At 36.6% G+C, this 22,406-nt stretch overlaps 1 protein-coding gene across 2 annotated transcripts in view; it reads left to right on the top strand.

Annotated features, from left to right (window-relative positions):
• CAMKMT (calmodulin-lysine N-methyltransferase) overlaps positions 1–22,406 on the top strand; it is a 211,460-nt gene that overhangs the window by 166,101 nt on the left and 22,953 nt on the right. The window contains exons 4-7 of one of the 2 annotated variants that reach the window (XM_071739494.1): positions 2,721–2,781; positions 5,780–5,834; positions 6,890–6,953; positions 11,993–12,059. In XM_071739494.1, the coding sequence (XP_071595595.1) occupies positions 2,721–2,781; positions 5,780–5,834; positions 6,890–6,953; positions 11,993–12,059 (247 nt within the window). Of the gene's footprint in view, positions 1–2,720; positions 2,782–5,779; positions 5,835–6,889; positions 6,979–11,992; positions 12,060–22,406 lie in introns of both variants that reach the window. The other variant, XM_071739495.1, reaches the window with a different exon arrangement.

Genomic DNA, 22,406 nt, shown 5'->3' with positions numbered 1-22,406 from the left:
GGAAGTGCTGTGTGCTTCCACACTTGAGACCAGTGTTTGTGAAAGACCTCCTGACTCCTGCTTCTTTAGCTGCCAGCCACTTATATCATTGCTGAGGTGATACTTCCTTCCCTGCGGGGGGAAAGGAGTGGGGAGGAGAGTCGAGTGCATCACGAGCATCTGCCTAAAGAGCAGCTTTGTCTTTCCAAAGGTGCTTCACCCTTCTGTCAGCACAGAGCTATCTGATCCACCTGCAGTTTCAGCTGGCATCAACCTTGTAATGGTAGCAGGAGAAAGAATGGTGACCCCTCATAAAAGATTTAGTGACACCATTCAAAGTGCCCTTTCAGTAATAACCGTAGAAAAGTGAGAGACATTTGACTGAGGGGACTGAAAACTCAGATGTCGAAGAATTTTACTGCAATTGACAACTATTTTTAAAAATCGCTCAGGCTAAAAGTTAGGTATAAAAGGTTTTAGGTTTTTTGTGTTTGTGGGTGTGGGTCTTTTTGTAATGTGAGATATAAGTATTATAAATGGTATTAAATTAGCCGTGTCTTCACTAAACATAAAAAAGCACTTGTATTGCTTGAGTATACAGCAGTCACTGCAAACTGAAACATTCTTTATATTACGCAGTAAAATATTTAAACAGTTATTATATTTATTGCAAAATCTGTCATTTTAGCATATTTCGGTACTCAAAGGCATTGAAATTCTCAAAAGAGAGATATAAAATCCTGTACAATTCTTAGTGTATGTTTCAGTGAAGAATGGGTAGTCGTGTGTGAATATTTTATTTTAACCCTTGGTGAGTCTAAGCAAAATAGCACATTTGCCAGCACCTGATCAGTGTAAACTGTCATAAAAAGGGACAAACACCAATATTGCTTTAGTGTTTTTGTTATACATGTGAATCATAACTCTATTGTTTTTTCCTTTAAGATGTTTGTCATACAAAAGTTATATGCAAAGCTTTGGCCAAATCCTGTCTGGGCTTTTGTCTGGTTGCATGCAGACAACATATTCATAAATTGTCATTATTTATCACTATGACTAAGGGTACTTCAGAATATTTGCTGAATGGAAAGGAAGAATTATATATTTTATGGCTACACTCAAGCTGTAAGTAATTTAAAAGGAAGACCTCTTTTTTCCCCAAACTTCTGTGTCTATTAAATATGTTGTGATGTTTTTAGTATAAAAAATTAAAAATTATAACAAGTTATCTGAAGGATGCGCATATATAGTAAGCTGCATGGAGTTAAGTTTACCTGTCTAGAAATACCTAAAATATTCTCCCACATGTCTGTTTTTTAAGTTTACTGAAAACATTTAAGTGTCTGTGATTGATAATTTTAAGTTAAGAGAGGATAACCCTGGTTTTTACCTGTGGATTGACATGTGAGCATGGTTTTCCATTGCTAAGCAATATCAGATAGAAAAGACGTACAGCTGTAATCTGGCCACATACACCTTTGATTTAGCCTCCTTGAACTCTGGGAACCTAATTCAGGTGCCTGGATTAGGTTAGGTAATAATAATACTTAATAATGAACCTGGTTTCCCTGGGCTTTCTCCAGCGATGGAAACTGATGCCTGCAGGAGAGTTTGGGAGCCAAGCAGGATCTGTGCTGCCCTCTCTGTGGGCCAAGGCACTTGAGTTAGATGTTCAAGTGAGGTGGGAAACCAGTCTGATGAAACAGCAAGTTTCATGAGTGCATAGTGCTGAAGGGGTAAATTTGCCTGGATGCCTTGAAGTACTTGCTAAGTTTGACAGTGGTTCGTGCAGGTTTTGTGATGGAAGTTTATATATTGTGAATAATACAGATTAGGTGAAAAAAGTGGGGTTGCTCCTGTCTATTCCCGTATGAGAATTAGAGGGTCTCAAACGACAATGACAGGGAGGTAAATAGAAACCAAGAGAGAGGATATGTTTCTTTATATAGCACTGTAAAACTGTCATGTTTCCTGCTCTGGGGTGTTGCAGCTACAGGAAATATATCACAGTTCACCAAAAAATTAGAAAAGTCCTCTGGTGACTGATAAACAGGATTTATTACTTGTATCTCCTCCTCAGGAACTTCTTAAGCCACAACTAGAAATCATGCTACATTATTGCCCTGGTCCTATACTTGTGTTTAACATGTTTTGCTGGTCATGGTTTAACATGTTCCTTGCAGTCAGACTGATGCCCAACCTGAGAAAACCTAAGAGAAAAAGAGCTGAATAAATCAAAACTGCACAGGACAGATAATGAAAAGGTGTGGGCTCCTGTCCACTGCTAGAAACTGATTACAAAGCAAGGTGGGCATCACATCTGTCCTGGCACAAACAGTTTGATGTTCATGTGAATGCCCTGATGTCTTAAGTTTCACAGAATTCAATTTTACATAACTTTTAAAGTCTTGGCAGTATATATATGTGTATATATTCTGGTGTATGTTTCTGTGTATGTGTGTGTATCTAAAAACTACATTTCTGATCATCAGTCAGAATGAAATTTATGAAATATTCAATTCCACTGCTAAATCGGAAGTCTGCCATTAAAAGTTTTATTTATGTGTTAGTTTGTTGTTGTTGTTGTTTTGATTTTGTTTTTTGGTTTTGTTCCAGGATGTTACAGCAAATTTAGAAAATGAAACAGTTGGTAGAGGTCTGTAAATGCTAACATGTATTCAAGTATTATTTTAGACTAAAAAAATATCTATTTTAAGAAGGCAAATTTCTTTGTTTTATAGGTCTCTGGCCATCTGAAGAAGTGCTGGCCTACTACTGCCTGAAGCACAATGAAATATTCAGGTACAGAATTAAACATAAAAAGATATTTTCCAATCTGTTAGTTTTATTGTATCAGCATTGTAAAGATTGCTATGATTTAAGTCTTCAGATTAAATTTGAAATGTTCAAGGTGAAAGCATGTTGCTCTTAACAAAGAATTCTATGCTGCCTTTGGGTACTAATATTGCACAGCAAGCTTTCTGTTTTATGTCAAAGACTTTTGATTTCCACTCAAGGCATTTTATTTCACTTTGATTTTTGGGAAACAAAAGTGAAGCTCCAATCGATCAGTACTGATTGTGAAGGTCAGGAAAAACAAAAGACATTCTTTAAACTGACATCTGTTGCAAAAGCAAGCAAAATATTACTGGATAAAATACATAATATTCACTGCATATAGCAGTGAAGGAATTTGCATCCGTATTTAAAGTGTTATGAAGCAATGTGCAGACATCCTGAATTTTAATTATTTTTTTCTTTTCACATTTTCTAAACTTGTGGAAGACAGTTATCAAGGCTTCAAGAGGAACATCCTTAAAAAATATCCATCGTGCATCCTCCCTCTTTCCCTTTGAGCATACAGGGCCTTGCACTTGGAAATCCTTGAGGTTTCATTGTCCAGATGATGAATGAGGTGCAAGAAAAGCCATTACAACAACGCATTTGTGGGCACGAGTTGTGTTCTGAGTGAGTGTGCAAGGCTAATACCAACTAAACCAGCTGGGAGCAGACAAAATCTTTCAGTTTGTGTACGTATGGTGTCGGTAAAATAGTGAAGACCAAGCTGTTTCCTGCACCAGTGCTGAAAGCCTCTCAGCTGTGAGCCAGTTCCTGCAGCTTGCTCAGGCTTCATCTGAAATCAGACCTGGTACCAGAGCGTGTTCTAGTTCATAAAGCCTCATTTCTGGTCCATCTGCCCTGAATGGATCCCATCCTGTTGCAGGAGGCAGCCACCACACCTCCTCTGGTAGCCACTGCTCCTTCCTCCCAGTTCAGCTGGGTACTGCACTGGGTGACTCGTGCTGCTGTACTGGTGTCCTGGCAGCACTTTGCTGTCCATCTCCATGCCATGGCTCATACATTCTGCTGCTTCTGAGACTGTTCACACCAAACCTCCCTGTGCTGCAAGGTTATTTTCCCAGTCTGGGGATGCATGCCAGGATTCTCGGAGGCAGCGATCAGTCCATGGGCACTTTCACATCCTGCATTCTCAAGATTATGCCTTCTCTCCAGTGGGCTCAGAGTAGAATTTCTTCTTTTAATTTTCATTGATAAATGTCATTAAATAATGTGAGAGGGATGGATGTGATTTTTTAAATTTACTAATAAGGAAACTTTGCACCAAACTAAATTAATTATAAAATATGTGTATATATGTGTATACATATACTCATGTACACACAAATTTGGTTCAAAATGCACTCAAAACCCCACACTAGATACTTTCTGTGTTTATTTCATTAAGCATTAGTCTCATAATGGATTAAGTGCCTTGTAAATCTTATATATATAACTGTATGCATATACTTATAACTAATATGACATATAGAAAAATCAAATGGAAACTAGATAAAATTAGAAAAATTAAAAATGGAAAAAAATCTATAATAATTCTATTTAAACCACAAGCTGCAAATTACCCACAGCTGTTCCATATTCTCACTGGGTTTATGTACAGCTTGTTCTTTTGAACTGTGGCCATCTTTTGTCTCATTTCCATTAAACAGGGCAACTAGACTTTTTTCAAATAATACTTTTGGAGTCTAAGAAAAATAAATCTATCCCATCCAGGCAGCAACAATTAGTATACAGTCGTACAGCCTAGTCAGCTGGCCTCAGTGAGGAAAATATCAGCATTTGTATACTCATTCTGATATGGCATCCTAGATGCTCTTCCCAAATATCAGTGTCGAGTGAGTAGGGAGGTAATACTTGCATATAAAAATACATTTTCAAATGTGGATATTTTAGGGAAGAAGGGAAGGTGCACACACACACACACACACACAGAAAAAAAGTGTAGCTGAAATTCTCTTTTCTGCCTGTCACAAATGTCTCAATGGGAGCGTTTCTGCCAGCTGTAACAGTTGCTGCAGATTTAGCTGTAAAGCAGCCTGTTCCTAAGCTGAGGCTCTGCCCTGCCCTGGACGCTGCTTCAGGCAGTTTCAGCGTGGGGTCAGCATCCCTCCCTCCTCCCCTCCCGGGGCAGGTCATGGCTCCTGAGGACATTCTTTATGGCTCCCCCTGCAAGCTCCCATCCGGCATGCTTTCTGCCCCAAATTATATTTCACATGCACGTCCTAATAACAGCACAGTGTGGACGAAGTTTAAAGCAGCCTTTTAGACCGTGTATTCCACCCTCTGCTCAGGCTCAGTTTATGCTCTTGACACCAACTTCGTTCGGATTTCTGTGGCTTAGCTGTTTGCTGCTCCCAGCGATGTGCGTAACAGCGTTGTTTGTAGGTCACTTGCAGTTTTAAGTGCTAATTGAAGGATTGGGTTTCTTCATGTGTAATTGTTTTGTGTTATATGGCTTGTTTTAAAACTTCTCCCTTTTTAGTGTAAAGAGGCTTTTAGGCATAACTATATGGAGAGATATATAAATAATATTAATTTCCCCATTTACTTCTCTAACTGTTTTTGCAAGAATGAATGTGGATTAACATTGTTATCCTTTCCTAACAATTATCTTTCGCTACTCTAGCTAGTTTAGTTCTAAAAGACAGAGCCATTGACAAGGGAAAAAAGGGAACCTTCTCAGATTTTTCAGCTCAGCGGTGGTAATGTTGCACTGAACACTAATGAGGGAACCCCCACTGATTTGCCTGCTTTGTGACTTTTCTATTTCATAATTATTTTTAAAACGCAAAACGACATGAGGTAGCCTAGTCATGTCTCTACAACTTCCTGGTAGCTCAGTTCTTGCTGCAGATGGCAATTTGTTCTTGTAACATATATGTCTCTCTGACCATTTTCATCTAATTTGTATGGGTTCTACCATTTCCTTTCTCTCTTTCAGGGACCTTGCTGTGTGTGAGCTAGGGGGTGGCATGACATGCTTGGCTGGGCTCATGGTAGGTCTTTTCTCAATTCCAATCCCATTCAGAGGAAGAAACAAAAGGAAAAATGTTCCAGTGCCTCCAACTGCTGGGTCAGAGAACTGTCAACAGCCTCAGCTGCGGTCAAGCTGCAGAGTCTTGAGAGACCTTCTAGATTGACTTGCTTTCGTATCATATTGATTTTATGGTTGCCTCGATGAGCAGAAACATTTTACCTCCATGTAGTCAATATCTCTTGTTGTGACATTCCAGGCCACGTACGGTCTGTCTTTCATTGCCATTGCCAAAGCATTATTTTTTTTTTTTCAGATTATAGTCCCATTTGCTAAGATACAGGAATAGCCTGGCGAATCACAGTTGGAGCACCATGATATAGCTGCTAATGTTTTGCCTGCATTATTACACCAACAAACATGATCCAGAGCTCTCGGTAATTAGATTCTTTTGAATTAGATTGGCCATTCAGGAGAGTCGTTCACCATTCTCTGGGTTCTGAGTCATGTATTCAGGAGATATTATGTAGCAGTGCAGTGCATTAGACAAGTTTTTATGTCTCTACAAATAAAAGCATATTGTTACACTGATTGGCATTTGACAAACCTGTCGCTCTTATACAATGTGTCGAGGTTACAGCCCAATGTGCGAGCATGTCAAAGCTCACAAAAAAATTACCCTTACAAAGCCATCTGCCTGCAATGCAAAGTTATATGAAGGGCATCAGGCAGTCAGACAGAAGCAAGCTGAAAGGCAGAGTGACAGCCTTGTATGATGGCTCTACTAGATAAACAGAAGCCCGCAAATGAAAGCCTCTCAGAATACCATCATCCGCTGTCACAATGCAATTACGGAACAGAATGATAGCAAGATAGAGGCTCCCGCAAATGGAATGATAAAAGTATTGACTGATTTGATTGAATGATTAAAATAATGCAGACATAAAATGAAAAAAGATTGAAGATTGTTACAGAGAAATAGGTGAGGAAGCATGATACTGAAGGCTTGTCACTCCTGTCTTCACTTCCACACAGACAAGCATATTTGCTCATTGTTTGCTGTGCTCTTTTTTTCAGGTTGCTATTTCTGCAGATGTCAAAGAAGTTCTGTTAACTGATGGAAATGAAAAGGCCATCAAAAGTATCCTTATTCAGATAGAAAACTGGTTTGTTGTGCTCGTTCCTTTTTACTGGCTGAGTCACAATCGATATAAAGACAGACAGCATGGGGTATATTAAGAAAGTCTCCACATAAGTAATTAAAAAATAGATGCAGAATATCTTGAACAGAGCTACAGCTTCCCCCAGATAAACGCCACGTTTTCCTCTTTAATTAAAGATGTAAATGTTGGTATAGAGCAAGTACAGTAGTAAATATTTTTCCTATGTGTGAGTGCTGAGAGATTCCTTGTGTGTATGCTGCACGTTACAGGAGTTGTAGTAGTGAATCAAATCATTAGCTCCCCTTCACATATTCGTTTTGCAGAACTAGGATTTTTGTTTGGCTGATGGGTTTGTTTTTTTCACTTTCAGATACAGCATAGCCTCTTACAACATGCCCAGTATTTGTATATTATCATAGCCTTTCCATTGAATACTAAAATGCATGGTTTCATTGTTGCTGCTAAGTTACAACTGCCTACAAATTACCTATTTAGTGTGCTTAATCAATTATCAATTTATGATTATCTCTCTTGATGTAAGGTTGCAAAACTCCTCTGTCTCTTGTAGAAAGTATTTTATTACATTTCTTATATTAGAATAAATTGCTATTATGCCCTCCTAATATGAACACAGTTCAGAAAATTGAACTGGACTTTAGCTAAGTGAGTGAATGAGTGAGCATAATTTGTGGCCACATTAAATATCAGCACAGAACAAGAGCACATATATACAGTGAATACTAATAGCCTTTAGAAATTGAGAGGGGAAAAAAGGAAGATATCTATTTGCTTTTGTTCCTTGTTAATCTTTCCATTTGCATTTTAAGGCAGACTAGTTTTTCAGGTTTTGGCCACCGCACCATCAGAATTATTTAGATTTGAGTTTTGTATGTATTTGAGAGCTAACATAATGAGTACTTAGTGGAAAAAAAATATACAAACTAATTTGTGGTTTAAAAAAATTGCAGTTGCTGATGTTAAAACAGGAGACACTGCAGTGCAGTGCAATAATATTACCTTTAAAAAGACCTTACTTCAGAAGGCAACTGAGGTAACAATGGCTGCTTGCACCACTCAACAATTTCTTGGAAAACAAACAGCATATCTGAGATTGTGTCTTTTAAAAATTGAAGGAAGCCTAATAAGTGTCTCCTTTTTTTCTTGAAAATACAAGTTTTGTTATATCTTGGGGAGGAAGTATTCATTATTCTGTGTATTTTAATCATCTTCAGCCCTTCCGATCTATCTTATATGTCATTATGAAGATAAAAAATATAAGGGGAAAAAGTATTTCAAAATAAGCCTAACAAAACAAACTGATATTTTATAGGAGTGTAAGTTTTTAACAAAAGGTCATTTTACCCACAGAAATCATCAGGTGAGCTCAGTAATCAAGTCAGCAAATCACTTGTATGAGAAATTCCATAAACATACCTGAACTTTTTTGAAATTTAGAAGTCCTTTATAACAAGAAAAACTGATGAATACCAAAAGTATTTACTCAGTTTTTGGAATGAAACAAATTAAAGTGCTTTTATTCCTGAAAAAAGGTACTGTTAATGTAATCTAATTAGCACACCTTAGTTTTTCACAAAATGTTTTAGAAATGTATTTTATTTCCAAAATTCTTACAAGAAGTCTTCATCTGCATTCACTCAGTGAATCTCTTTCAGAGAAGTGGTTGGTGGAAGGCTCTACCAGGAATTTATTTTTCTTTTTTAACATTTGGTGCTCTGAAGGCTAAGCATTCAAAGTGCTTTTATTGTGTAGGATTTTACAATGGACTTAATATTAGCAGGGTGCCAAAGTGCAGCAGACTAAGAACTTTACAGTGTAGGAGGAATGTATTCTTAAAAGTGCACGTAATAAAATTTACATTGAATTTAATATGTTTTATGGACTTTAGTAGTAATTTTATGATCTGTCTTAAGGTAATTTTCTCCTGCATTCTTTTCTATAGTTTAGCTATAGCAGAACTTTAGGCTAAATTTATATCTGTTTCAGCCACACCAGGCTCACTGAAATCAGTAAGAATTTTTAGTGTAATTGGAAATAGTACTTGGCCCCAGGTGCCACAGACAAATTACGTATTTGTGGTAATTTTTATTATTGGTGAGGGTATTTTTTAATTGTTTAGCATACCAAATTAAATTAAAGTGGTATAAAATACTGTTTTCTTTTCTGGATTCTGCTCTTCAGGAATAGTTAATGCCTAGTATTATGCTTTTTATGTAGGTATTATAGATTAAAATAATCTTGTTTAAAAATTACTGTTTACATCTTCCCTTTAAATTTCTTAGGAAGCTTAAATTACATGCCAGTCATACTATAATATCCAAAAATTACTTTCCAAAAAGTAAAAGAGGTTGTCAACAACAACAACAACAAAAAAATCACTGTCAGAAGCCAGGAAATCACGAAGCAAGCCTGCTAATTATTCTTAATGGGCAAGATGAGCACATTAAGAAACAAATGAATACATCAGTGAAATGTAATTGAAAATCGACCTGGCAATAGTGCATTGCATCTGAGAATCTGCCTTTGTATTATCATCATCATCATAATTATTGTTGGTTTTGTTGTTGTTATCACTATTCAGTGAGCGTAACTAACAGCTTTGCTTTGTGAAGTCTCAAGCTTCTGAGGATTTGATTTTTCTTTTCATTTTTGACATTCTTCGTATTATTCCCCATTTCATACTGCCACATCAAGTATTTACTATGTATGTTTTCAAAAAGTATACAAGGATATGTTATAGAACTGCTACAAGTTAAAACAATTTATGAAGATGTCAATATCAAACCAGTGTTGTGATTTTAGCCATTTCACTGAATGCAAAGCTAGAATATATAGCTATATTTTATATGAATCAGTTGTCTTATGCATGAGGTTTATGGAGGCTTATAAAAGGGTATTATGATTTGAGCTACTAGTCCCTTTAAAAGACTTCACTAACACTCCTTTTGCTTTTCATGGATAGATTTTAATTGATTAGCAGATCATTTATATTGCAAAATCAATTAAAGAAAGACAGATGTTACTGCTTTTGCAGCTTTATCAAAACTTCATTGTTTGTTTTATTGTGTTTAAGTTCTTACAGAATTATTTAAAGAAAGAAAGTATTAAAAAGAAAAATATAGGTATTTCAAGGGAATAATAAAAATATACAATGGCAAAGTTACCTGATTCATCCCCCTTTGTAATTTTGAGTGATATGCATTCTGATTTTCCAACTGAGGTGATATCTGTGACATACTCAGTCATGAACATCAAATTCTATTTCCCTGGAACACTAGAAGTACCTATACTCAGTGCAACATGCTGAAATCCAGATATAAGGTTCATTTCTAATAAAAATTGGCTCCTATTTCAGAGATGCTGGGTACCTTCTGCCTTAGCTCTCTTTCACACCACACAGTAGTGACTGGAGCTACTGTCTGAAAGCATCAATAATACAAAACATTGTTGCAGTGCAGTATAATGGCCATTAAAATATAGTGTATGGATCTTTCAACAGTCCTGGGAAATTTAGGTTAGAAAGGTCATGTTCAGCCTGAATGCCTGAAGACAAGGGCTCATAAATTATTTTAAAAAGCGGGTGTTAACATGTTTAAAACAATTATTAATAGTTTTGCTCAGTTATATAATTTTAGTGCAGTGTAGCTTATTTACCAGCAATGTTACTTCTGCTTCTCATTAAAAGCAGTATGCTTTACTCATGGATTTTTTATGCCTCCTTTTGCTTCAGAGGTGTAGACCATTCATTACGACTTCTCATTGAATAAGCACGTCCAAACTATGGAGATTAATTTAAGCCAGTCTGGTTTAAACCATTTCTATTTTTTTTGCTTCACAAAATAGCAGTTATCTTCTCTTTTACTTTGTTGGGATAGAGGCTTTCCTAAAATAACTTTTCTTAACTAGTCAGCTGTGTTAGGAAGTCCAATTATGTGATTTCAGCAAAGCATATAAAAAATGCATTAGTGATAATATTAAATTAGCCTGACACTTGTGTTCAGTTTTCTTATAAGAGCACCTACAAAGAATTCAGTATATTTTGTGCACCTAGGAATATCCTTCTACTTAGCATCAGATTTCCTACACCCTAAATACAGAAGAGTGATCACTGACATCTTTACCAAAAATATCCATTAAAGAGGATTTTTTATATTTGGGAATGAAGCATTCAAATATGTATGGATTCACATTTAGTGTTCTCATAGTTTGCAGTTACTTGCTACACCTTATCCTTCCAACAGCTTCTCACTAACCACAAATGACTGATTATGAAGGTTCTCATTCTAGGCATAGATGACTGGGCACAGCTTCCCTTGAAACGTTTCATTGCCAGCCCTTGCTTTGTCCTGCCTGAATGGCTACTCAGAGTTGTTTGGATTGATGTTCCAAACTGAGATAATCTGAGACATGAGACTGAGGTACTGTTGTGGTGGCTGAGGGGAAGAAAATGCATTTATTGCCTTGTACTGTCCTTGATGGTAGTTCCAAACTGTTCTCAAGAAACAACTGGGTTAGAAACCCCCATGCCTCTAGTTTGAGGTGCTCCTATTTTGTGTCAGATTTTACCCAGAGTCTTGTGTCTTGTGGCAGGGCAGGTACTCAAAACCCATAAGCCTCCAAAATATCTCCAAACCAGACATTAAATGACTGTGCTAAAATATGTCTTTTCACTATGGTTACAATTCTTGTATTTGTAAACAATAGTTGCCTTCAAATGTATATGAGGTCTGGAAGGTCTTTTTCGGTCTCCTCTGGGGCTTCAGAGCTATCAAGTCCTTAAATGAAACACTAAATAGACTTTGGCTGCAAGAGCAAGTGGCTGCATAGATATATAGCTGGTGTGCTGAAGTAGCAATGTAAAATTTATCCTTCTGAAAAGGACTGACTCTTAGCATGGATTAAAGATAAAAGACTATGGGCGTATTAATAATGTAAAATATTTATTTTTATTTTATTACTGCTCTATTTTTATGCATAATGCTTAACAAATATGCTACAGATGTAAGTGACATCATAACAAGAAACCAAAATGCAGGCGTGTTTAAGGCTCAGAAAGTGTCAAGCTGGTAAGATTCTAATATACTGTTTTAAATATTCTTGCATATAATTGTATATTTAATCTAAATATGAAATATTTGCAGAAGTATGAGAGTGCAGCCTATGTTACTGATACTGACACAAGTGTATGTACAATGTAAGTAGCTAAATCATGGTTTAGTTATGCAATACAGAAAACTGGAACTGTAAAACAAAATCTGAATTGGTTTTTAGCCTAGAAAATGCAGTATGAGTAATCTTGGTGACAGAATCTCCTTCTCCTTATTTTTTTATACTCTCTTCAAACTGTGTAGTTGAAATTTGAGTGCTTCAGAGTCAATGTTACTGAATATAAGGCATGGAATGAATGTACCTAAATCACTGTCAGGTGTCAGGATGGCAATGAATCCTACTTGCACCTCAGCAGAAGTTGTGAGAGCAGCCATAAGGAGTTTTTTGGTCATCCTGTCTTGCAATCAGTCTTGTGTTGCCATAGGACAGGTGAGGAGCTTGGGAGCCAGGCACAGGGTGCTGGGGCCCTTCTCTCATTGTCTGTGTCCTAAGGTGCAAGATGCACCCAGCATTTTTGCCCTAGTGCCCCAGATCTTTTGTCTCTGAGTTAGCCCTGAAGGTGTGCTCCGGAGGGTGAGTGTTGTAGGGGTTCATAGAATAAGGTTTCAGATGTCTCCAGGGCTCTAATACCTGCTGCCACCAAGGTTAGCTGTTAGTCTGTTTCACTGAGGCATCTCCAGGTACAGTGAGGACTAAAAGCCACTGAAAATTTGTGTTAATCTCTAGTAGTATTTCAAAAGTGGTATAGGGTTAAGAATTGAAATGTGCTTAGAGATGGGCACCAAAGAGCAAATTGTGCAGTCTCATTAGTGTGTCTAAATTTTGGGGATTTTTTATGTTTCTCATTCCAGGAGATCTTTGTCCTTCTCAAAGGGCAAAAGTAAAGCTGAAGAAGGGCTGAAAAAGACAAGCTGTTACAGCAAAATAAGCTTATTAACATAGAGGGCTAAACCCATACAATTTTAATGGCTATCATTCACATAATTTATCCTGATGCTTATGTAGCTATTCTGTGTACTGAAGTTCTTCTAAGTGAGCACTTAGAGTTAGAAAAATCCTGCTTTCATTAGGGTATGCATGCATATAACTTAGAGATATATCTCTGCATCCTAATAAATGCCTGCCAAGGAGACAAAGGCCACACAGGCCCCAGGAATGGTCTTTCAGGTTCCATGTGCTGAAAGCTTCTTGAGAGCAGTCTCAGACAGCCATCCCTGCTGAGGAGAGGCTGTGAGGCACATCCATCCAGAAGCTTAGATTTTGTAGATTTCCAATTGCTGTCTACTTTGTATGAGATTTCAGATTTCATCCCTTGTCAAGACTTCAAAACTGGTCTTTTAGATATCAATCAAAAGCGCATTTGCTACCCTGTTCTCATTTACATTTATCTAATGCTTGAGGTCATTTGTGATCATTTGAGTGTATTTCAGCATATGGAATCAGTGAATAATAGATTTCAGCCTCACGCTGTGAAGAAAGATTGTGTTTTTACAAGACATGATGTTGTTTACTGGGTGTTAATAATCACTAATTAATAAACATATCTAGACAGCATAAAACATTGCGTTTTAAGGAATAAAAATGTCAAGTGTTTAACTTCTTGAGAGCAAGAGCATTTGGGGCCTTATTTGCATAAATAAAATAATTAAACTACAAAATAAAGGGAAGTACCATATCAAAATATAAGACATTATAATAGAGACATAATTTGATTTTTAGTTCTACATTCCTAAGGCTTTTGCAGAGTTGTTTTAACAGTGTAAAGTTTTATAATTTAAGTCTTCAAGTGACTCTATCCAATCCCCAAAATAACGACCCACCTGGATCTTTCTATCTTATACACATTAATAGTTGATTTATCCTGTCAAAATTAAGATTGTACTTTGGTTAGTTATCTGAGAAGTGTTAATGGATGGATCAGTCCTCCAGATTCAGTAGTGGGATGTGATGAAGGCAGTAATGAAGTTATTTGATCACTTCTCAAGGCCTTGAAGAAACTAAAAGGCTGTTGTAAAATCTGAAATATTATTGTGGCCCTGATTCACCTTCCCTAGAACTGGAAACCTTCATTTATATAATAATAAGGGGGCAGGGGGAACACAAGAAAAGGTAGAGTTTTGTAGGGAAGAATGGCACACTGACATTAGGTGACTTCTGTCAGGTTGATCAGAAGTTGCAGGCAAATTAATACAGAGACATATTTAGGTGACTTACTGCAACATTAATTTAATCTGGCAAAGGCAAGTTCCTTGCTTCAACATGTAATTTAAACTGTGTCTAAGTATGTCTAAGTTTGGACAGCCTCCAGTGCAAAGTTACAAGATTTTTTCCATGTAAAAGAAAAATCGGAATGGACCCTTCTCAGTCCACCTTCATCTGATGTAAGCATCTTGTTCTCTTTGCCTTGCACATGGAGCAGAAATTATGAGGGTCAGTGTGTGACTCATTTAAATCTAGACTTGGAAAATATGCCAGAAAATGTATGGTGCAAAAAGGAACAGTCCAGGACCAGCCAGAAGAAGTTAGATTAGGACAAACTGCCATACATTTACTTAAATGCAATAAATGAGCACTTATCTAGCTCTCTGCCAACTCTTGATTATTGTTTAAAACTACAGTAATATAAGCCAAACTGGCAGTTTGTCATATTATGTGTTATAATGTAATAATAGATATTTAGTAAACAGTTTACTTTGGCAGTGGATATACAATTCTATTTTATTTTTAGCTTCCATGAATATGTTCAGAATTTCTTGCTTACGCTTACTCAAAATAGCTACAGTAATGCCACCAAGATACTGATAATGACTTGTCAGAGTTGAACTATTAGGTAGGTGAATTATTAATACCGTGTATGGGTTTGGCTGCTGGGGTTTGTTTTGCAGGTTAAACGTTACCTGTGAACCCCATTGTTTAGCCCATAACATAGCATATGAGTTATCCTGATAGCAGTCTTTGTACCATCAGCTGTTGTTGGTTTGACATGCATTATAGTTTTGAACATGTTTACTTATGATTAAATTATCAATAACAATGTCAATGAAGCTCTGCTCTTTTTCTTTTCTTTATTGGAATGGGGAAATCTTCCTGAAGCAGGGGTTCAGGTGGTAGAATTTTGAAAAATTGTTCTTATTACAAATGTCATGATGGAAAAGCTTTATCAAAGAGGAAGGCTTGCTGTATATTCTAAAGGTGCACTGACTCTAGCTGTCTTACCCACCAGGGAATTTGTTCTTCCATCAGATTCCTTTGTCTGAAAAGACTGAATCTGTTAATAACAACATTTGTTACTTGCTGCTCATCTAGGACCTGTGAGTTTTCACTGTGGACATGACTATTAATCCCAGAGGGATTAAATTCCATGTAAGGGTGTAAACAAATACATATGACTTCAAGTTAGTGGGAGAAATGCTTGTGAGATTACATCCCTTTTGATTTGATTAGTAACAACTTATCACATACTACTTGTTCTATTCTATAGTCAACATTAAAGCCCACATGAAGAATGTATGACCATGTGACCAGAAGCGACAGTTCCTTCTCCTTAAAGGCTAACAGGTTGTATTCATGAGATTCTAGTGTTCCTTCCAAATGTAATAGATTTGCAAGCTTCCACAATTCAAGCTAACAAGAAAAAAAAAGTTTTTCTAAAGACTAAACAGCATCCAGTATATTAGTGAATGAGGTGTGACAAAATACTTAACTACATTGTCCTGATTCTGTTCTTATATTAATTACCACTTTCTCTGTAACTGCCAGTATGTGAATATTTTACCTTACTGCCACATTCCTCAAATATACCAACTTTCTAACCTTCCTGATTTCAACTGGTCATGTAAGAGGTTCCATCAGCTTGGGACAGCCTTAATAAAAATTCTGCCTTGAGTCTTGTTCATCAAAATAACCTGAATGTTATTAAATTCAAAATTTTGAAAACATGTCTATTGCATTTGTGTTTGTCAGCCTAGCAACCCTATAGGAATCCCTTTCTTCCAACTACTTATTCAGTCTCATCAGGTAACACTTGCATGACACCACCTACTAGTAAGGAGGAAGCTGCCAAAAGGAACATTTCCTGCTCTTTGATTAGAAAGAAAAGGTTCCTGGTTCCTGCTCTCTTAGGTCGATCACTTTAGGTATGTGTGGGAAGAACAAGGAACAGTCTGACTGTTCATGCCCACTGCAAACTTGTCTGTCACAGTAAACTCAATTCAAGTGGAAACCATTCCACCCCTCTGATCATATGTGGCCTTCTCCATATCTTTTCTGGTTTCAATCTACTCAGATGAGGGTGATCAGTACTGCATTCAAAGCTTGCATGTGATAGATATATGTACTGAAATAATTATAATTTCCATTCCTCTTCTAAAAATGCATAACTGATTTGCTTTTTTGATTTCCACCGAGCACTGAGCTAATATTTTTGTGATACTGTCTGGTCACAACATAAGGATCTTTCTAGTGATGGCCAGTTTGGAGACCTTAATTTATCTTTATCAAGTCAGAATTATTTTTCCCCTTGTGCACTTTGCATTTATCCACACTGGATTTCATCTCTCATTTTTGTCATCCAATTATTCAATTTCATCCTTCTGTGATTCTTCAAAGTCTGCTCTTTTCTTCACAGTCTTGAATAACTTCCTAACATCGACAACCTTTGCCACCCCAGTGCTCATCTCTTGTAAACATGTTGTATAGGACAGGTCTCAGGGGAACTCCACTGATTAGCTCCCTCCATTGTAAAAACTGACCACTTACTCCTAGTCTTTTGTTATATTATTTAGCAGTGCCAGGTCTGTTCTCCATTGACCGTCTCCTTGCCTTAAATGGTGGGTGACAGTCTTTGCCAGTAGCCTTTTGGAATCAGAAGCTTGCTATGCTACAAGGATCACCCCTATCTGAATACCTGCTGGCACCTTTGAAGAGCTCAGGGTTTGTAAAGCATGAGTTCCTTTTATAGGAGACATTAAAAAAAAAGGCTTCTGTAGTAAGTGTCTTCAATTTCTTCTACACTGCTAACACTGCTGCAAAGAATTCATTTCACCTCTGTGAAATATTGTTATCATCATTCTATATCCTGGTCACCATCTGGCAGGAAGATTTAGAACAAAAGAAAGAGTTCACTCTTTTCTTGCCTCCCTAATTTTATTATTACAGTTAATTTTCCAAGTTTGATCCTTTCTTTCTTCAGCTTCTTTCAGCTTTCTTTCGGCTTCTTACTTTCTTCAGCTTTTAGAGGAATGACATCTGGTTGCTAATAATCTTCTAGCATTTGGCACTATCAGTTGACTTTCACCAACTTCCAAGTCTCTTCTATTTGTGTATTTAACCCAGTTGTGTTGACTTGATAAAGTTGCAGTGTATTTTATGTTACACTTTATTTTTGTCTGACTTCTTTATGTGACCGCATCAAAAATATATAAAGAGAAAAAAAATTGAAAAGTTAGCAAGCTTTATAGAGAAATTTCTGTGTGGAATAACAGGAAGGATGGCTAGGTACTAGCTAAAAATATAGCAATGCATTATTTTAAATAATTCTTGCCCTAATCCTTCACTACTTTATGGTGGTCTCCTTTTAGCTTGTAAAACCATGCTTTTGGTATAACTATTACTCTTTTACTCTCTTGGACTGGACAGAAAAACTGTCAGAGACAGTACCAGAGACCACTGATATGAGAAAACTTACATCTTTCTTCCCACTGCAGAACACATTCAAATCAAGTTGTATATCTTTCAGAAATGTATATTAGTTTATTGACATATATGGGGTTGATACAGAAATTTGAAATCTTGAATGTTGTATTTCCTTCTGCCCTCAGAATTTAAACACCTGTGAATTACATCTTCTCTGCTGTTTTTAATTTTTTTCTCACTTTCAATCCTTCTGGACCTGCCTAGTTCACTTAATGTTCTCTGTTTTTTATTCCTTCTTGTTCCCTTGATTGTCCTCCCTGTATTCATGGATATACTGTTTTCCAGAGAGCGTGAAATTGTCTTCTTTTCCTTCATACTTTTACACTTTTACAAAGCTTTTATTTGCTAATCTATGAGTACAGTTGTGCCACATGGGCTCATGCTATCTTGCGTTTTGAAATTACATCTTTTTTTATATCACATCAGTCTGAATTAGAACGTGAGAGCCATCAATTTTGTGCATAATCTGCTACTTGAACCTTGCTAACAACAGTAGTTAATCTCCTAAATAAAGACTGATTTAGAACATATTGATGTTAAGGAGGGATGTGGAAAGGCAAATTCACAAACAACAGTGATATCTTTTTATTAATAAAAACACTTTCATACAATCTTTTCTTAATTCTTTAAAAAAAATAGCCACATTTATGCTGTATGTTGGTCTGTGGTGTGTCTACAAATTTGAAGACTTTATTTTACAACAGCTGTATTTACTTGCAGTGTATTATGTCCCAAAAATTTAGTAGCTTTTGATATGCAGTGAATGTGTTAGGACTGTTATTTTTGAAGACAAAACTGTAAAGTTCCCATCTGAATTTTAGCAAAATATGTTGTACAGAATAAAAGGTAGAAAATGTGTCTTCAGAATAAGAAATAAGGGAAACATGTAAATTTTTATAAACTTTTTAAAAGGAACTTTTAGGCAGGAAACCCTAGACAGAATCATAGAATGATGCCTGAAGTTAGAAGGGACCCCCAGTAGGGTTTGATGGTTTTGCTTCTTTTGTGGTACCGCATTGACAGTTGCTGAGATTTCATCATGAATCTTTGCACCAGGCATTGTATAAACACAGAGCAAACAGACTGCTTGTGTTGGAGAATCTGTGGTGTAAGTCCAGAGATAGTTTGGGTGAGGAAGGATAACAAGGATAACCAGTCAGCACATGGACAGAGTTGGAGGCACAAGAGCAGCAAAACCTCTGTTTAATTTTTGTAAGCACTATTATAAGGGACAGTTTCAAGGATAATGGAGTAAGTTTGTGTATTCATGGATAACATAGTGGAAGACAATTGTAACGGTGCTTGCTTGGAAATAAAGTGGAAGATGTAGACTGCCACTAGGATTGATTAAAGCATGTACTTGTCCTTTCAATACTGAATGAGAGAGAAAAAAGAGGGAAGTGAACTGTTGCGAAGCATTTGGATAAGAAGACTTGCATCTTGGAGGAGTGCAAAGAGAAAGGTGACAAGATCAGGGTTGTAGGAAAGAAAAACAATGTTTGCAGCAACTTATTAAATAAAATCTGGCAAAATTGCATTTTCCAAGAGCAAAGAGAACAATAATGTGATGTTAAGGTGTAAGTGATGCTGACATGATCAAGAGTTTGAATGAGTAGGTAAGCATCTCCTTTGTGATGCTATGCAGAGAGAAAACACAAGATGTGAACCAAGCTGAGGTATGCAAATATAGAGGAAGGCTTAAACTAAGTCTCGTTTACAGACTGGAATTAAAGGTTATGTCCAAAGGGATCAAGGTGGTAACAACAATGAGCTGTTGTACTTTAGAGGTGATGATCTTCTCTTTCACTGAGGCTGTGAGAGCCTCAGCTGAGCTGTGAGTGTGAACTAGAGAAGTGGGTAGTTGGGTTTAGCTTCTATGGATGAGATAGCCCAGAGCTGAAATTCAGAGGAAGAAGAGGTTGAGTTGGAACATTATCAGAAATGTGGGAAAGCTTTGAATGTAATATTTAGCAGAGTACATTATAAAGAAACTGTAAGAAACAATAAAAAACAACAACAACAAAAAAACCCTAAACAACAGAAACCCGTGGAAGTTAGAATTCTAAAGAATAGCAAGGTTTTACTGGACTGGAATGAGAAGAAAGGTCCAGGAGAATGAGGATAAAGTTCAGATTTTCAGCCTTTAACAAGAGCAGATAAATGAATTGTGGAAGTTGCCAGAACCCGCAAGGAAGTTGTTAGAAGGAAGTGTCCATCAGCAATTGTAAATATCACATTCAAACTGCTTAGAAATTTGAGAGGAAAGAAAGAATGGATGATGTTGAATACCTGTGGTTGAAAATTTAACCTTGGTCCCTTCAAACCAGGTGTGCGCTGTAGGGAATGAGATAATGGATAAGAATACAAAGCAAAGTGAAGCAGTAATGGTAATAAGGGCTGAGGGTGAAAAAAGGTGGAGAATTAAGAGCAACCTAATGCAAATATAATGAGAAAGATGGGGAAATGATAGGCAGATTTGTAAGATTCCTTAGAGAGTTGTAATGACAGGTGTATACATTGACTCTGTCACTAAATTAAAATCCATCTTCTTGATCTTTATACAAAACTGAGGAATATCAAACAACGATCATGGTGTGGAGAAATATCTTGATGATGCCTTTTGTTAATGTGTTAATGAACTTGCTTGGTTAATGTCATAGAAGAAGTCATTAAAACTCCCAGACAAAATCTTTTACCTAGAACCTCTGTACTTACCAATGATGATGCTTTTCAAAGACTGAAGCTTAAAATAGAATATGAAAAGAAGAGGTGGGTAGATGGGGATTCTTGGTAGTGGTTCATCTGCTAAGTGGGACAATTTTTTTTTATCATTATTAAAACTACTAACACATTTTGAAGCTAGTAAAGCTTTTTTGTCTTTTTCCTTCTTTGTTTTTTCCTCTTTATCTGCACAACTACTTTTCTGGTAACTTGATAGCTACTATAGTCTATGCCACTCATCACAAGAACATCTCAGAGGGACTTGGAAATGGATCAAGTTTTAACAATCAGAGACTTAGCCTGTTTTTTCTCATGTAAGTTACCTGCCTCGACACACTAGGAAGACAAACACTGAGTAACAGAAGTTGAATAATAATAGTTATGTGGAATTTTGCATGAGAAATAAAAACCTGGTAGAGTCAGGTCTTTTGTTGTAGATTGCTGAGATACTTTACCGATGTAAGAAAGAGAGTGTCGACATTTGTCAGCTTATCCACCATAAGTTAGAATTACTGTACAGGGGAAGTTCAGCCTTGTCTGGCTGCCTTAACTATCCTTGCAGCATTTGCTATTTTGTTGTGGGGTTTAGTTTGGTTTTTTTTTTTCTTTAAAATACAAGGGGTACACTGGTAGTACTTAAAGTCTCTGTTTTCTTAGTTGATCCTTTTCTTCTTTTGTCATTACAATTCTTTTTATCTCAACCTAATCACATTTTCTGGCTTCCTTGTCAATTTAAAAGATAAACCACAGCAGAAAAATAAAAAAAGAAAGAAAGAAAGTAAATATTTGATTGTTTGTCTTGTGTGGTGTTTGGGGTTATTTAAATTAATTTGTTGCTTTGGGATGCTGTAAGGTTGACAGCCAACAAAACTAAAGCATCAGTACATATTTCCTCTGACTGTTTTGATAGGCTGCTTTATCCCTGACCTGGAAAAGCCACCTCTGCATGTGAGAGGATAGTTCATTCTCTATAGCTCATTCAGTCCTTGTCCTTTTCACTAGGACTGCCATCAAGATTGCTAATTATAGTAATAGGTTTGTGACGTGGGTACTTTTCCTCTGAAAACTGGTGAAATTCATTTGATACAAGCCACAAAGCAGCCATTAGTGGGTACCAAGTTGCAGCCACCATCAGTTTCACCTAAGTAGTAGCTGAACAGTGCAGTAGTATTTTTTCCTCACATCATTTTTTAACATTCTTTTTGTAGCCAAAAAAAGCTCACATACTGCTTTAAATTACGTGGGGTTTTCTGACCCTTCTCTGCTGAAAATGAGTTTCCTGTTTCCAATTGCACAAACTATACCTGCATAGGTTAAATAAGCTGCACAAAATAACATCAAGAGCTGACTTTACACAGTCTTAAGTATGGGTTTCTTTTGGTTTTGTTGTTTTTCTTGTGGGTCTTTTTTTACAAAAAATCCATTGAAAGTGTGTCTTAGATGGGCATACAGAGTAAAGCACAGTTCTCAAACTTACAAAATAATTTCAGTTTTTAGTACTGTAGCATCTTCCCTCAAAAGAAAGACATAAAAATGTCTACAATAAAAATACTATAGATTTAAGACTTTAAGGGGTTTATGTCCACTAATTTAGTATCACTGGCAGGGGGAGAAAAGGAAATTATTTACAAGGCTTGCATTTTTTTTATATTGAAACGCAACATGATACTGGCAATTTAAAAGGCTTTTTGTGGTATGGTATTTTTACAGTAATGTCTATTTTTTAAAAAGGAAACTTCATAAAGACTGAGATTTTCACATATCTGTTGCTAACACTTTTCTGGGTTTCCTAGCAGTGCTTTTCTTTAAATGGAAATGCAATCAGCCCTTGCTTCATGGTGCCTTTGGTACTTCTTTCAGGTCTGACCACTAAGTCCAAGAGTCACATC

Source organism: Heliangelus exortis, chromosome 3 (assembly GCF_036169615.1).
Source record: "Heliangelus exortis chromosome 3, bHelExo1.hap1, whole genome shotgun sequence".
NCBI lineage: Eukaryota > Metazoa > Chordata > Aves > Apodiformes > Trochilidae > Heliangelus > Heliangelus exortis.
This window is presented reverse-complemented; position numbering and strand designations above follow the sequence as displayed.